Source organism: Neolamprologus multifasciatus, chromosome 20 (genome assembly GCF_963576455.1).
Source record: "Neolamprologus multifasciatus chromosome 20, fNeoMul1.2, whole genome shotgun sequence".
Taxonomy (NCBI): Eukaryota; Metazoa; Chordata; class Actinopteri; order Cichliformes; family Cichlidae; genus Neolamprologus; species Neolamprologus multifasciatus.
In genome coordinates, this window is record NC_140458.1 from 10145450 (window position 1) to 10161496 (window position 16047).

Here is a 16047-nt window from a genome sequence, read left to right on the forward strand (position 1 = left end):
ATCTAATCTAGTTGTTAGAAATCCATCAAATTAAAACCCAGAAGCTGCCAAACAAAAAGGCCATTTACTTCTAAATTAAATAAATGAGATGAAACTGTAGTCTCACATGATAATAAAACTTTATTAGAGTATAGTGCACGTCATTATTTTTATTTAATTTGATGGGGAAGTAGCTACAGGATAGGTCAACACAGGACAAACTGACAAAGTAGTAAACAACATTACTAATAGAAAAACAATGTTATTTAATGGCCATATTCATATAGCATCAACACTATCTGACAAGTGAGAACTTACTGATCATATTTACATTATATTATATCAAATGTGCTACTGAAAAGTCCCAGTAACTTTGTCATGAGACCAGTTTGCATCCAGTTGCATCAGTGCTGCTTGTAGTAATGGAGGTTCAAGCTGTAAAATTGAGCTTAAAGAGGACAGTCTGGGGTGTGGTGATATCAGCTACAGCCAGTTCCTGTCCATCTGACAAGCCCAGCTCTACATCAGAAAAAAAAAAAAGGACTTGTTACACAAGCATGATTCACATGTTATAGATGCAACTTTTAATGGACTCTAAGAATCTGAGCTTATCAGCTTCTTATTACCTTTTAAAGTTTTGCAGAGGTTTGGCCTGGTTCGTTCTTCAATGGATTTAACAGACTAAAATAAAAATACAATCTTAGATTACCTGTGGTGTATAATATAATACAAGTCATGATTTTTTTTTCCCTCCCAGAATTGGTTACCTGCAAATACAGTGTCTTATTCTTTCCTTCCAGAGTTGTGGTGATAGCAGGAGATTTCATTTGTCTGGAAAAGAAGTGAAATCTTAATGCAATCATTATTTGTGTCAAAAATCCGAGAGCAGAATGTTCTTCCTGAGTACTCACAAAGAGGCGTTCTCTGTCAGGTACTCTAAAACCTCCTGTAATTTGGCAGAAGGAGGGAACTGTAGATCTTGAGGCACCTGGCTGCAAGCTGAGCAATTTTCCTGTCAATCAATGAAAATTCAGATTACACTGAATATTCTCGGTGAGCATACGTTACACAGCTGGCAAAAAGCCAGTTACAGCTAAAACAAACCTTTCGCTCTGCTTCGAATGTGTAGGTGTACAGTCCATCCACGTCATTGAAGACCATGTAATTATTCAAAGGGATATAGGCGCTGGTAAAAAAAAAACAACAAAAAAAAAAAAAAAAAAAAAAAAAAAAACAATAAGAGATGTTTATGTTGAGAAAGATTAAAAAATATATACATCAACAGCTAACTGCAATAAATGGCTCAAAATGTCTTTTTACAACCAACCTCGTAGCAATCTTAAAAACTTCTGTTGCACAGGCAGCTACGAAGAACAGAAACAGAAAACAAAAGAAGTGAATGAATGAAACGTGAACGAGTTAAGCTGCAGAGTTAGCATCTAAGGTTAACAAGCTACCCAAGTACAGTAGTAAATGACCACAGTATTAAAAACTGCAGAGCAATTAGCTGTCTGTTGGCTGCAAGTCTAAATATGTTTAAAAAACCAAAACACGTTGTTTAAAAAATGGCCACCATTTATCAAGTGCTACATCCCCCAATACCATCATTTTAACAACTGCATGTTTAATTAAGGAACATTTGCTGCTTTTACATCACCAGACAGTACAACACTTTCACTGCTACCAGCTTAAAAAGTTTGACTTTCATACCAGCAATAACAGCATTAGTTGATGCCACAGCAGGAATGATCCTTTTCACGACACCTGTGACATAAGAAACAGATGCAACTTTAATAACAATTCAAATGTAGCACAATAGAGCTGAACAAATGATTCCCAGGCTCACCTTGAGTCAGTCTGTATGTCACTCCTGTAATGTTAAACTCTGCTGCTCTTTCTTTGGATCTTTCGAACACCCATTGGATGTGCTCTGGATTGTCTCCATCTAAGCTCGTTTCTATTAGACAACCCATGTTCTTAGTATTCATTTTAACAAAGGCAGGTTATATGACGTGTTACTGGTTACCAAGTCAATATATTAGCGTACCTCCAAATGGCTTTTCTTTGGGCCATTGTAAGATTCTGCCATATTCGATGCAGTGTTCTGGCAGCCTTGGCATTGAAGCAATGGTGCACATGGGGAAATTAATCTGTAGATCACAAATGTTTATTTAATGCTATGCAAAAAAAGGCATTGAAAGGATCATTATAAGCTGTTACTATGGGCCTGGTACTATGAAGCGAATTCGGAATAGCCAGGACATATTTAGTAGTCCACTAAAGAAGAATGATTTTACAAAGATAAAAATATACCATTAGAAAGATATGAAGAGGTAAAACACATAAAACACACCGGTAAGTAAGTAAGACTTATAACAATAATAAACTTCAAGTATCAATAAAAGCATACGAGGATTAAAATGCACTAAGCAACGCTAAGACAGCTACATTGTCAAAAACTATTAGCTACCAGCTGTTTAACCGTTAAACCATCAGTTTAAATTTTAAATTTTAAATCTCTATTTACCTTACTTAAGTGCTGTTTTTTTTATATCCTCTGAATGTATGTGACAGTTTTCTCCAAATTAAAATAGTTCTTTTCAGCCTCAACAAACAAACAGCTGTTGCTGCAGATTGGAATATTAGGGACCACCTGTTCCCCACAACTGCTTTTTCACACCCAGACACACTCAACACAACACCAGATGTAACTTTGGAAAAAGTTAATAGGCTGGCAGACAATTCTGTCACAGAGCACACTAAAAACAGAAAAATATATACAAATCTTTAAGGTGAAACCAGAAGATCAATATCTGTAGGAAAGGGAGCAGTACCTGTGGCGGATACAGCTCCAGAGTGCAGTCAATACATGCAGTCATTCCCGGCAGAATGACACGAGCATTTCCTTTAAAGCCCTCTGTCCCTCCATCAATGAGCGGGATGATGGAGCTAGGATCCAGGACTCCGTCTTCATAGCTCAGGAGGGAGATCTATAAAAGGTCAAATCAATCATAAAATGCACACATAAATCTGTTTTATCAGCAGAAGAGAAAGCATACACAGTGCAGCGTTGACAAAGTATGACACTATTTCATAATGTACTTGAAAATTTGAGTAACACACTATTTTAATTCTTAAATAACTATTACTCCTCTCTTTGTTTTGGCTGCTCCCTTTAAGGGAGTAAAGAAAAACCAGAAGGAAAAAAAAACAAAAACAAAAAACAAACTGCAACTAATTTATATTTTGTACCAGCATCCCATTCATCCAGCGTCTGGCAATGATGGAGTCCAGTCCACAAACGATGATGTGGAACTCTGAAAATAAAATAAACTATCAGGTGTCTATTTAGTAAGACCTCCTAAAGTTTACACGTTATAAGAAAAGCACACTTACGCCTGTAGAAAGACTCGTCACAGTCTTGGATCTTTTTAAAGTGACTGCAGATTATTTATAAGGTGATAACATGATAGCAGCACACAGTAAATGTCATATATTGTAAACACAGTACGTGTTGTTCTTAAAGAAAATTGTCAATAAAAGGATACGGAACAACTTTACATCCCGGGACACGGCTGTTAATAAAGTCAGCAGCCACTTCCGCCTTTGGTCGTCCAACATCGTTGGGTCTAAATAGAGACACGTCAGTTTTGATTATATATGAAACATTGTGCATAATCAGTACTTGTGTGGTATTAAACCATGCTGAAATTTAAAAAAGCTAAAAACCTGAAAAGAAACTGCCTGTTGAGGTTGGACGGATCAATAGTATCCATATCAACCACGTGAATGAGGCGAAACCCAGACAAGGCCTAAAGCAAAGAAAGACCATGTAAGAACTTATTTAAACCACTAAAAAGACTTTGCATTTGTTCGATTTACACTTGATGATGAACCTTAACAAAACGTGCATTCAAGCTTGCCATTTCCTACCAGATTTTTCAGCAGCTCACAACCAAGTCCTCCTGCTCCGATCACCAGAATCTTGCATGTTTCCAACAAAAAATGCAGGGACTGGTATGAAAAAAATATTATATATTTAAAGAATGGTATTTAAGATTTTTAAAAACCCTCTAACCTCACAGTGAAGCTATAGCCTTATCTTGTTTGGCTTATTCAGTCAAATATATGAAGCATGCACATAAAAAACATTTCCGTGTAACCTCAGTGCTTGGCTCAAAGTCAGGATGCGTAAACGGGCCGGGTCGCTCCAAAAACTTCTTCACATGATTCCAACGACCATCCCAATCACAGCCACCATCTCTGTGTCCACTATCTACAGCCATTCTGGGAAAACAACACAATACAACAAGATGCACTGGACTTGTATTACAACACAATTTATACTTACACTTCTTCTAACTTATCTCAAGACTAAAAAGAGCAGCCAAAATGAACAGGACTCTCATATTAAGAAACCTGATAGAGATAAAAGTCATAAAGCAGGTCTCAATCTACTAAAGCATTAAGATTACAGCACTTATATTTCCTGTATAGGCTTGTTGTTGAATACATAATAAGTGGTCTCTATCAGTGTCTCAAGATTGCATATCCATGTTGCATTTAACTACAAGGACAGTGATTACCCAGGTGAGGGGTGATAGATATAGATAGAAAAATATAGGGGTTGCAAGCAAAATGCATGCGATATGAAGCAGACACAAGGCTGTAACAGACCGAATAGGTCTTGCAAGCAAGCAGATTTGAGCAATGCAACTTCGACTCTTGCAATAAACTCTAGACTTAAATGGATTCACGTTTTACATGGATGATTTATAGAAACGTATAATGGTGGGTTAATAAGTCCTGCGTGCATGGTAAAATGTTTGATTTGATCATATCTGCTGGCCCAGCAGTCGCTGCTCACTTAGCAACGCAAACCTGCTGCCAGAGACCTTTATTTTGATTCGTCACTAACTTCTCAGTTAGGTCCCCTATTCGCCTTCTTTTCTTCTCCCTGAAAGAAAAAATAAAACCGTCTTTAGGCATGTTGGGTTGCTGACAAAGGGGCAGCATTTAACTACGTTAAAATAATAATTTCCATCAATTACGACTTACGGCTCCTCGGCATCCGCCATACTTTCAGGGTCCCATGTCCTCGATTGAGACTACTTTATTCACGAGTGTCAAAGCTGCGCTGCAGCCCCGACTCCTGACTGCGCATACAGGGATATATAATTCTCCTGGTTCAGAAATTAGGTTCCTTCCCCACACATATGTGAATATCTGCATGTCTTTGAAGAGCCATATATAGAGATAATAATTATCCATAGGTGAATAGCAATATTCAGTGATGTCTTCTTCTTCTCTTTCTGCGTTTCATAATTTGAACACAATTTGAGTTAAAGGACATTACAAATGCCGCATTTGACAAAGAGCGTGTACACTATTTAAAATAATGCAATGTTTTTGTGGTTTTAGCCTACATTAAATCTGTTTCTTTTCCTAGTTATTATTATTATTATTATTATTATTATTATTATTATTATTATTATTGCTATAGAGAGAATGCACGTAGTAAAATAGAGATTAGAACTTATTAATCGACTGAGAAAAGGATGTTAAAACAGTTAAAAGTGCACTAGGGAGGCAGCAACTTTTTGGGGGTGGCCAGTGCCCTCTCTGACCCCCCTTGGTGATGTCCCTGATTACAGTGGACTCAGATAATAGAAAAACTAGAGAATTTAACTAAACACTGAAAAAAACAAAATTCAGAACAGAAATATATTTAAATAAGATTATAATTATATAAATATAAAGGAAGATGACAAAACAGCAAAGCATAAGGCATATATTGTATTAATAATTGAATTACAATTTTTGGTATTAGGTGCTAACTAATCAAAAATAAAATTATCTTTTTTTTTTTAATGGCACTGCTGCACTTTATAAACACAAGTCCTAAACCCGTTAACACCCGCTGAAGACTGAGCCTCGTTTAAAGTCTCGCGAGAGCGTTTCTCTCTTTTCTGACTGCCACCTCCTCCAGGCCGCTGACGGTGATCAGCTGACCTGTCAAAATATTACGCAGCGTGTGCTGTGGTGTTGTGTTTGTTTGCGTCGCTTAACGACACGCCGAAGATATGGCAGCCAAAATGGAGCTCGCACCCCTCAGACCGTGGGACGACTTTTTCCCCGGAACGGACCGATTCGGCAAGCCCGATTTCGGAGACTTAGCAAAGTGGAACAACAGAGTGATCAGCAATCTGATGTACTACCAGACGAATTACTTCGCCGTGGCTATGGTGGTTTTCCTCATTGTAGGGTGAGTCCTGGGTTGACAGCAGGCTAACGCAGACAGGCCAGCATCTGCTGCTCTGAGCTTAATTCTCTTGCATACCTTTTATCCACACCCATTGTGACCACACAGGCTATTTTTGTTGCATTTAGCACTGTGTTGCTATGTTTACTAATGTTTAATACGGTGAAGCTCTTTTCTATCTTTCCAGTCGTCAGATGGTCACTAGCCATATAGATGTTTTAACCTCTTTTGGCCTACAAGTCCTCTCTTTCCAACATTTAAAACATTCAGCGGAAGTAAGTTTTTAGATGGCCTAAATGCTGACCTGGTGCTTTATACTGTACGCATGTCGTACACATCCTGTAAAAACTTGTGTAAAATTAACCTTATTTAAAAGTTATGCTAAATTTGACCATCGGCCGCCCAATATTGTTGCCGTTTCCTGCATACAAGCTGCTGCTTTGAATGCAGGATGATGTAGTGGAAATCGTGAGTCGACATCCTCTTGCAGGCCTAGCCGCTTTTGGTGTACAGCAAAGTGGTAGTTACTAATTTTTGCCACCACCAGCAGGTTGTGCTGTTTAAAAGAATTTTAAATTATATATAATATGTGTCTATGTGAATTTTTGCATACACTCATTATGAGCATGAATGTCACTGTCATTTTAAGTTTTTAATAATTTCTTTGAACTGTTATATTCATTTATTTATCTATTTATTTATTTTTAGGATGGAGTAATGATGTTTGCTGTACAATAATTCCAGTCTGGAAAAAAGAACAGTTCAAACAAATCATTACAAGCCCAGATTATCTTGACATTCATGCTAATGATGAGTGTATGTAAACTTCTTACCACAACTATATATGTAGTGAAATTAATGCACAGCATTTCAGTTTCCTTTGTGTGTGTGTGTGTGTGTGTGTGTGTGTGTGTGTGTGTTCCAATATTCAGGTTCATGAATCCATTTGGCATGTTCCTGGGTGGAGCTGTGGTGGCACTGGTCTTTGCAGGATCAGTCTGGGCAGGAGAAAATAAGGCCACTATCAAGAACTTCAAAAGGAAGAACCCCACTCTGTTTGTCATTGGTGTCATGGTCACCAGCTACTTTCTGCTTTCACTCTGTGGTGGAGTCATGGTCTTCATCTTTGGAATCACCTTTCCTTTGCTCTGTAAGTATATTACTCAAGCATTTTCCATTCATTTTGATATTCACTATGTTGGATAATTTCTCAACACCCAGCACAACACTACAAGTACACTACTTTTTGATTATAGCGTCAGTTAATTATTATTTTTGTTTTAGCTTGGGGTTAATTAGAAATAGTTTCATTAAACAGTTTGTCCAGCAGAATGTGCTCCAAATTCAGTGGTTACTAATACTTTCAGCGCATGTAGCAGAGAGAGCATCAGTACTGAAATCCAAAAGACTCTCAAGTCACCCACTTTTTGCTCCATGGGGCATTCTAAGAAAGGAAAGGAAGCGCATCCAGGATATGCTGACTGGCCAATAACTTGTCGATCAAAAGGCATTAGCCAGTGAGCGCATGGTTTCACCTCACTTGTCACAAGATTTCTATGGTGATAATGCTCTTACATTCCCCATAGTAAGGCTTGAATCTCATGAATGAACATCAACATGTCCACTACTACTGTAAGGTAAAGAACCTACTACTGTAGCCCATGTAGACCCTTTCATTAAAATGGTATTCCTTTGTGGCTGTGGCCTCTTCCCGCAGGAAAATGAGCCCTGCCATAGGGCAAAAATAGTTCAGGAAACCTTTGAAGAGCATAACAACAAGTTCGGTGTTGACTTGGAATCTAAATTCCCCAGATATCAATCCGGTTGAGTATCTGTGGGATGTGCTGGACAATTAAGTCGAATCCATGAAGGCCCCACGTCAAAACTTACAGGACTTAACAGATCTGTTGCAAACACCTGGTGCCAGATCCCATAACACACCTTCAGGGCCTAAAGTCAGGGCCTCAACAGATCAGCAAATGCTATTAGCCAGGTGGTCATAATGTGATGCCTGACTTCTGTATATCTAAGAATATTTGTTAGTGTATCTACAACAGAAAAATTCTGGCTATTAGGAGTAGCTCTGATTGAAATCTGTATTCTCCCTTAAAATCTTCCCAATAAAGATATTGTGAATTTCTTTCTAATATTAACCTGATTTTATCTGTTACACTGGTTACTCACTTTAAAAATAAAATGCAGTATATCCTGTAATTTATAATATTGGAATTAATTGAGCTCTTACTCATTTTATATAAAAAATAATGACTCATTCTATGATAATTAATATCATTAATAGAGCAGTTTTCCTCATAAAATCATTCCTTAGGGATTATAAAAGTATTCAGATTCTGATTAATCAAGCTTGGAATTTTCTTTGGTTCACTCACAGTTTCTTGACATTTGAAAGGGAAACATCTGCTAACTTTGTTACATTAAGAACCTTTTGGAACTTCGCAACTTGTACAGACTTGAGACCATTCCCTATAGTATATTGCTAACATCTGGCTAATGTTATGCAATGAAAACTGCCAGGGAGACTGGCGATGACTCACTGAAGCATTTGAACAGTATGTGCAGAATTGCTGATGCACATTTCCTGCTGACGCTGATTGTAAAATAAAGTCAGTATTACAGGCTACTTCTCTCTAAATATTTTTAGACTCTGACCATCAGCAGAGTGGTTCAGATAATTGGCGGGTTAGGTTCCTCGAGCAAATGTAGCAGCTCTAACATTGTGGCAGACAGATGAGGCAGTTTGATTCTTCCCAGGAGGAGTGCCCACTGCTGCTTGTGTTGACTCGTTGCTATGGGTTGTTGACAGGACCACATTTACTAGCTGATGTCATGCATACAGTATCTGTCTGACATGGAAATAAAAGGAGTTTTCAGGAGTATCACATTTTGCTTTGGCAATTTTCAACATGTGTTTCAGTAAAAAACATTAACCTTGCTATACTTAAATGTATTCTATCCCCTCCTTACTGAAACAATATTAATAGGCTGCTCTTGTTTTTCCCGTAGTAATCTTGATCCATGCCTCTTTGAGACTTCGCAACATGAAAAACAGGCTGGAGAACAAGATTGAAGGTGTTGGGCTAAAGAAGACCCCCATGGGCATCATCATGGATCTCCTGGACCAACAAGAGGAGAAAATTAATAAGATTCAGGATTTCATTGAAAGCAAACTGAAGGAGTAAGAGTGCAGCCAAGAGTGTGCCAAAAGAAATCAGTGTCATACAGTATGGATTAAAGTTTCTGTAGAATTGTCTGATGAGTTCCAGTTTAAGCCCCTTATAATAATAAAGTTACTGATTTTTTTTTTCCCCCTCATTCCCACTTTTTTTTTTTTTTACCCATTTTAGTTTAACATATGCTTTTACATGTTTGTGTGAGTTCACAATATCTAAGGGGTAAAGGTGAATCATGTCACTATAACAGGGTTCGCACAATCATTGTATGGATTGGATGTTGGGATCAAAGTTTTTAGCATTCCTGTGTCAAAATATGTCCACAGACACGTAATTCCCCATCGTTGACAGTGCACTTTGTTCTACACAGTAATCAAGTATTTATTCAATCCAAATAAAATAGAATGTTCAAGCTGAATAAACAGTGATTAGATACCAGTTATATTTGTTCAAAAAAAATTTTTTTATTTCCTTTCAGTTTGCTACCTCAAAATGAGCACGTTTATCTTTATTCTCACCGAGTAGACCCAGATCACCAAAACGCACCGCTGCCACCAAGTGAACTGCTTATTAAACCGCAATAACTCCAATTTTGTCATTGCAGGAGCTTTATGAATGCTGAATAAAAGTTTGCTTCTTGCATAGACATTGTCACTTGTCCTAACTCAAAATAATAATGCAGTGTGGATATTCGATTTGTCACGAGATTTGTGCATACAGTTTCTGACTGTACAGGGTGGCCTGAGTGTATCCCCTCTGTTCACAGCTATGCAATACGGAAAAATGAATGGCCAGTGCAGCTTTATCATTTGAGTATATGTTATGTATATTTTTGTTATTTCTGATGTGTCATTATTTTAGCATGCAGAAATGTATTTTAAAAAATAAATTTACAACTGACTTTTAGCACGTTTCCCTGTTCATTAGTCAACATCTCATGGAATTCTGAAAAAAGTTACAATAATTATTATTTTATACTGATATTTGTTTTTTCCCATTTCTGTTCAGAAATGCACACTGAACACAGTTTGTACTGCTACCTACTCAAATGTCAGTTCATTTTTAATTGGTTTTGGATGCAGCATTATATGTGTGTTTGTGTGTTATATGTTTTTGGTGACATTTCCATTCTTGAAAAGTGATGAATAGAAATAAAATTTGGCTGTCCTCTATAAAAATAAATGTACTTTGATTTACAGTACTGTGCAAAAGTCTCAAGCCATCGCTCGTATCTATATTTTGCTGGGAAAATAAGAAGTGGGTGAAGCAATTTCATGAAATGTGCAAACATCAAACAAATACAGCATATGAGGTAAAAACAGAGTCTCCATTTTTTCTTTATGATGTCTGAACACAGGCAAAATGAAAGGTTTTTCATTAAGTAGTCTTCAGGATTAGATCTCCAGGCTTCTTGTGGGACATCCATCCAAAGCTCTTCTTTGGATGTTGGCTGCCTTTTGTTCTGTTTTCTGTCAAGATGATCCCACATGGCTTCACTAATGCTGAGGTCTGAGCTCTGGAGAGGCCAAATCATGTCTGGTACTGATCTGTGTGTTTTCCTATCAAGGTGTGTTTTTGCTACATTGGTGGTGTGTTTGAAAATATTGTTGTGATAAAAAATTAAGCTGTTGCCAATCAGATGCTTTCCACGTGGTAATGTTTAGTGGATCAAAACCTGACAGTACTGTACTTTCCTGCATTCAAAATGTAATCAAATTTGACTAGATCACCCCAACATCACTGGCTGAAATGCAGCACTGAAGCATGACTCCATGTTTTACAGATGGCTGTAGACAGTCATGGTTGTGCCCCCTCCCACCCCCACCCTGTAGACATTGAAAGTGATTTGAACCAAATTTCAAATTTAGATTCACTGCACAAGATGTTTTGCCACTGGTTTGTAGTCCAGTTCTCGTGTAATTTTGCATATCTCAGCCTTTTCTCCCTGTCTCCCTTATTTAAGACTTCTTGACATCCACCGTTCCACTCAGAAGATATCTGATGAGGCTTCAGCAAACAGCAGATGGATCAACTGAACGGCCACATGAATGTCTCAGTTCCTCTGTCAGGACTTGCCTGGATTTTCCCCCGAATCTCTTAAGAACATAAATTTTGCATGCTGTTGTAGACAGTTTTTTTCAGCTTCCCACTTCTTCTTTCATCCTCTGCTTGCACAATTTGAAACAAACGTATTGTTTTTGATAATTAATGATAATAGACTGGTTCTTATATAGTGCTTTTCTACTCTGCAGGAGCACTCGAAGCACTTAATACAATTTACTATTCATCATATTCATACAAACTTTTTTGCTATACCTAAGTTATTTTTTCTTTCACATTGACACTATGATCAACACATCTGAGAGTAAGTTGTGGTTCAGTGTCCTCTCCAAGGACACTTTGTCATGCAGCCTTGAGCAGCCAGAGATTGAACTACCGACCTTACAGTTAGTAGATGATCAGCTCAAACTGTGTTAATTTTGGCATTTTTGTTATAGTCAAATAAATGGCCTTTGCAAAGTACTTTATGTTGCAGACTTTGTTCCAGATAAATCTAAAACAAAAAGTATACTGTAGGGTTTTACTGAAAAACGAGAGAGAAAAACCACTACTGAATGGCGGATTAGTGGGGGAAATAAAACCTTTGCAGATTTATATATCATTTGAATAAACTGTCTGGGAGGCATGAATTTACTACACAGATTATATGGGTAATTTTTTTTTGCTATATCCAGCGCTCATTTCACGATGAAAAAATGATTCCCTCGGGATGGATGTGCGTTACAGCTAATGACACCTCTACAGTGACCAGTGATGTTGAATTAATTTAAAAAAAAAACATCCCCCAGCAAAGAGTGGAAGGTTTATATTTTTTAATAGCAAAATGATTAAGTCACAAACATTTAATCAGACACGCTTGCTAATTCATTTTAAGCACAAAGATTAGAGAAATTGTTGTATATGTAGACATCATGAACAAATACTGTGTGAATACACTTTTTTTCTTAACCATGCACTGTATTCAGAAGAGCTTTCAAATTATGAAAGGGTAACACGCTTTACTGTAGATTTAATACACAATATTTGGCTGTAGTCAGTAGTCACGTATTGAAATAAAACAGAACTAACCAGTATTTTTCTCTAGGTAATTAAAGTTCAGTAGCAATTTGTACTGTTCATTTGAAGTGACTAATACTGAGCATGTGTAATAAAAACAAATACTATGGTGAAGAAACAGCAGCGCCTTACAGGAGACTCGTTTCACTTGATTCCAGGGCTTTAGGGAGAGGCACCTATGAGAAGCAACAAAGGAAAAGAACAGCAGGTTTAGTTTGCTTTTAGGACAATCATGCTCTATTAAAACACCTTCAGAATATGAAAGTGTTATGATAAATGCTCGTCTGTTTTGTGAGCTTGAACACTGTTCCACTTTTTGAGCAATTAAAAAATTTAATTTCAGGTAATACTGATTCTAAGGTACTCACAGATTTGAGATAAGCCACATTGCTCTTTTTGATATCATTTAGGAGCTGATCACGAGGTGTGACGTCAACCTTTGGAGGTAATCGTCTGCGAGGGACAGGTTTTAAAGACTTGATCACATCAGTCAGGTTGGCCGTTTCATCCTCATTCCCTGCACTGCCTGTATCCTTCACTTTGGGAGTCTTCCTCAGTTGATAGCTTGCCCTCTCTGATCTTCTATCATCTCTTGGGTCCAGCTCGAATAAAGGATCCCGTTTTTTAGGAGTTCTCCTCAGCTGGACATCCTTTAATGGGTTTGCTGGTTCATCGCTGGGTTGTTTGGGAATGCTTTTGTGTTTGATCTTCTTCTGGGGCTCTGGTTGTTCTGTCTGGTGTTGTGTTTGCACATCAGCATTCAGCTCTGATGAGGGTGGGGCAAGTCCATGCTCCTGTAGGAATTCTATGGGTGGTATGTATCCCAGCATCTCAAGTAAACCAGGAGGTAGATTGAGACTGCTCTCATACATCTGCATCAGCTCCCTCTGCTGCTTTAGCTGTTGCTGCCTCTGCTCTTCCTTCCTCAGCTGCCTCTGACGGTCCAGATTCCTTGTTAAAATGTTGGTCACTACCATCCTGGGCCCTGGCTGTTCAAAGTGGTAGCCCATCTTCAGAAGGGTGTTGTTGGCCTTGAGCAAGCGAGAGATTTCCATCTCTGCGTGATGACCTAGCATATGCCTCTGGTTGTGAAAACGCAGCTCTGTGAGAGTCTCATTGAACTGGAGGCAGCGAATGATGGCAACGATGCCTTTGCCAGTTATGAAGTTTGACTCAATGTTTAAAGTCGTAATGCTGCGATTCTCTCGTAGCATGTTGGCTAGATTGAAAGCAATATTTTCATCGACACCAGTGTTGGCTAAACTGAATGTTTTAACATATTTATTCTTCTTCAGGGCGTTGACATAGTCCACGAGCATCTCTTTGGGAATGTTTTCTATATTGTTGAGGTTTACCTCAGTGATAGAGGGGTTGTTTTTGCGGATCTTATCAAGTGTCGACTCCAAGTTTGTATCATTTCCTGAAGGTCTTGATGTAATTTTTATATTATTGAGTGAAAGCTTTGGAATTTTCAGTTTACCTATTTTTCTCTCTTCTTTCTCTGGAAGCTTCTCATTGGGCTCGACTGTTTCTGGCTCCTCTGGAGCCTCTTGGGGAGGCAAACATTTTGTACTTTTATTTCCTTCTTTCTCTTCAGTGTTGTGTTTCAGAGCTAAGGTCTCAGTAGTCTCCTTTGTGTCTGAAAAAGGCTGGCTGTCAGTTGTATTTTTTCCTGGTGCTTTTTCTGTGATATCCAGAGGCTCTGCGTGTTCACCTGCATTTTCAGGTTGGACTTCAGCAAGTTGCTTCGTTTCTGTCTCTTTTCCCACATCTATTATTTTGTCCTTTTCATCCCTCTCATCAACTTCTTCAACAATTTCCTCAATAATCTCCTCTATAATTTCCTCTCCATTTTCACAATCTGCAGCTTCTTCTTCAGTGACTTCCTCTATCACTTCATACACCTCATATTTGCCACATCCTGCGTTTTCTTCTTTTTCTTTCTTTTCAGATTCCTCCCTCAAGGTTTTCTAAACAGTACATTAGGAAATTAAGATTAGAACTATGACATTAATGGTATGCACCAAAAACTGAATTGTACATGAACCTTTGCTAGAGTTATCTCTTACCTCACTGGGCAGGAGAGTAGCAGGCACTCTTTCTTCCTCGAGCATACGTTTAGACTCTTTCTCCCAGTAGAGGTAATCAACTAGGGATCTGTGGTCAAACGTCCCTGTCGGAGGTTTTTCTGTCTGGTCCTTCTGTCTCTGTCCTACTGGTACACTCTCGTCTGGTGCAATAATAACATCCATCTCACTCTGAAGCTCCTTAAGCTCCTCAGGCGAAAGCATTGCAAGGATTTCATCCTCATCAATGTCCTCTTCATTGAGATCCTCAAGGTCTCTGCCGTTAGACATATTTGCACTGAAGTTTTAAAGTTGTGTTTTCCTGTCGATATCAAGGCAAAAAACAACTTTTTATCCAATCTCTGACTCAACACAGAGCAAACTGGGAAGCCTCTGACTTTGACTTTAGCTAGAAACCGTTTGATCCTGCCTCACGGACTAAAATAAACCCAGTGAACTACATGGAAGATATTTACGGTACCAACAGGGGAAAGACATGCTAACATTCTTTTTTCAGACCCTTCTGCCAGCTGCCCTGGTCATCACAATCTTTTGAGATGACAGTTGCTTCAGGCAAAAGGAAAACGCTGGATTGACTGCAGCAGGTGGGATGTTTTTACAGGCCTAGCGGGAGGGCTAACATGTCCCATGCAAACAGAGCTCCTCCCAGAGTTACACAACAAACAAACCATGAGCCAAAAGAGTTAGCTTGTTTTCAGGGGTTCGTTATCACAATCACTTTAGGCCTTGTATACACCTAACCCACAGTTAGGTAGTATATTTTTCTATACGTTTGGGCCTTTCATCCACACGTAAACATAAAAACTCCTTTCAGAGTGAAGATTTGCAGTTATCTTCTTTATTGAGGAGTCCTTTGTTGTTTGTACACTTTTGAATGGGCACTTTTTCTATTGTAAGGAAAAATTTGTTTATCCCACTCAAGCAAATGTTGGGTTAATATCTTTAAATATCAGCTTTTTAGCTTACTAACTCAAAATTTCTAAAATTTACTCAGGAGTAACTCAAAATGTTGAGCTAGTTAACTATCTCAATAATAATGATGAAAGTAATTACCAATCTTTACAAGTGCTGGGATACAGATATTTTCTGGCTAGCTGATTTGCAGTTAGCTAACAGCCTGGTTTTAGCCTATGTTTGTTGGACAGATGGCTGGGATTAGTCTCCTTATGATTCTTGGTGTTCTTAGCAGAACTCAACCATTAAGAACTGTGCAAGCTTCACAAAGAAAGTGACAGCAGGCATATTTGTGTCACACATATGTTTATTCACCTTTTATTTGAGTGGAAAATATTTTATGACAACATCTAACAACATGTAACTACACACTGACTGTACAAATGTGTGAGAAAAAAATGAGAAATGGATATGTTTTATGGCAGTGGTCTTCTGTTAATATAAAAAAGTCTGAACT

At 38.1% G+C, this 16047-nt stretch overlaps 3 protein-coding genes across 5 annotated transcripts; 1 reads left to right on the top strand and 2 right to left on the bottom strand.

Moving 5' to 3' along the window:
- Positions 1-102: 102 nt before the first annotated feature.
- Positions 103-5132, bottom strand: LOC146494449 (NEDD8-activating enzyme E1 catalytic subunit-like). Of its 2 annotated transcripts, none has more exons than XM_085146454.1 (18): positions 5038-5132; positions 4898-4936; positions 4143-4266; positions 3913-3993; positions 3709-3791; positions 3528-3608; positions 3376-3419; positions 3232-3296; positions 2814-2969; positions 2027-2129; positions 1826-1936; positions 1690-1743; positions 1307-1343; positions 1084-1165; positions 891-991; positions 747-810; positions 606-660; positions 103-498 (listed from the first exon to the last, which is right to left on the bottom strand). In XM_085146454.1, the coding sequence occupies exons 1-18, from the start codon at positions 5055-5057 to the stop codon at positions 410-412; spliced, it is 1389 nt and encodes a 462-aa protein (XP_085002580.1). In that variant the 5' UTR covers positions 5058-5132; the 3' UTR covers positions 103-409. The 2 variants fall into 2 exon arrangements, with proteins under 2 accessions (XP_085002580.1, XP_085002581.1); XM_085146455.1 differs by having other exon boundaries at positions 4875-4936; positions 5038-5109.
- Positions 5133-5989: 857 nt separating this feature from the next.
- On the top strand, positions 5990-10614 carry LOC146494450 (PRA1 family protein 3-like). The gene is made up of 3 exons (XM_085146162.1): positions 5990-6244; positions 7174-7391; positions 9266-10614. Exons 1-3 carry the CDS (start codon positions 6063-6065, stop codon positions 9439-9441), a joined length of 576 nt encoding a protein of 191 aa, XP_085002288.1. The 5' UTR covers positions 5990-6062; the 3' UTR covers positions 9442-10614.
- Positions 9570-15763, bottom strand: lmod3 (leiomodin 3 (fetal)). 2 transcript variants are annotated; one of them, XM_085146161.1, is made up of 3 exons: positions 14619-15763; positions 12918-14504; positions 9570-12725 (listed from the first exon to the last, which is right to left on the bottom strand). In XM_085146161.1, the coding sequence occupies exons 1-3, from the start codon at positions 14904-14906 to the stop codon at positions 12678-12680; spliced, it is 1923 nt and encodes a 640-aa protein (XP_085002287.1). In that variant the 5' UTR covers positions 14907-15763; the 3' UTR covers positions 9570-12677. The 2 variants fall into 2 exon arrangements, with proteins under 2 accessions (XP_085002287.1, XP_085002286.1); XM_085146160.1 differs by having other exon boundaries at positions 12918-14519.
- Positions 15764-16047: the final 284 nt, after the last annotated feature.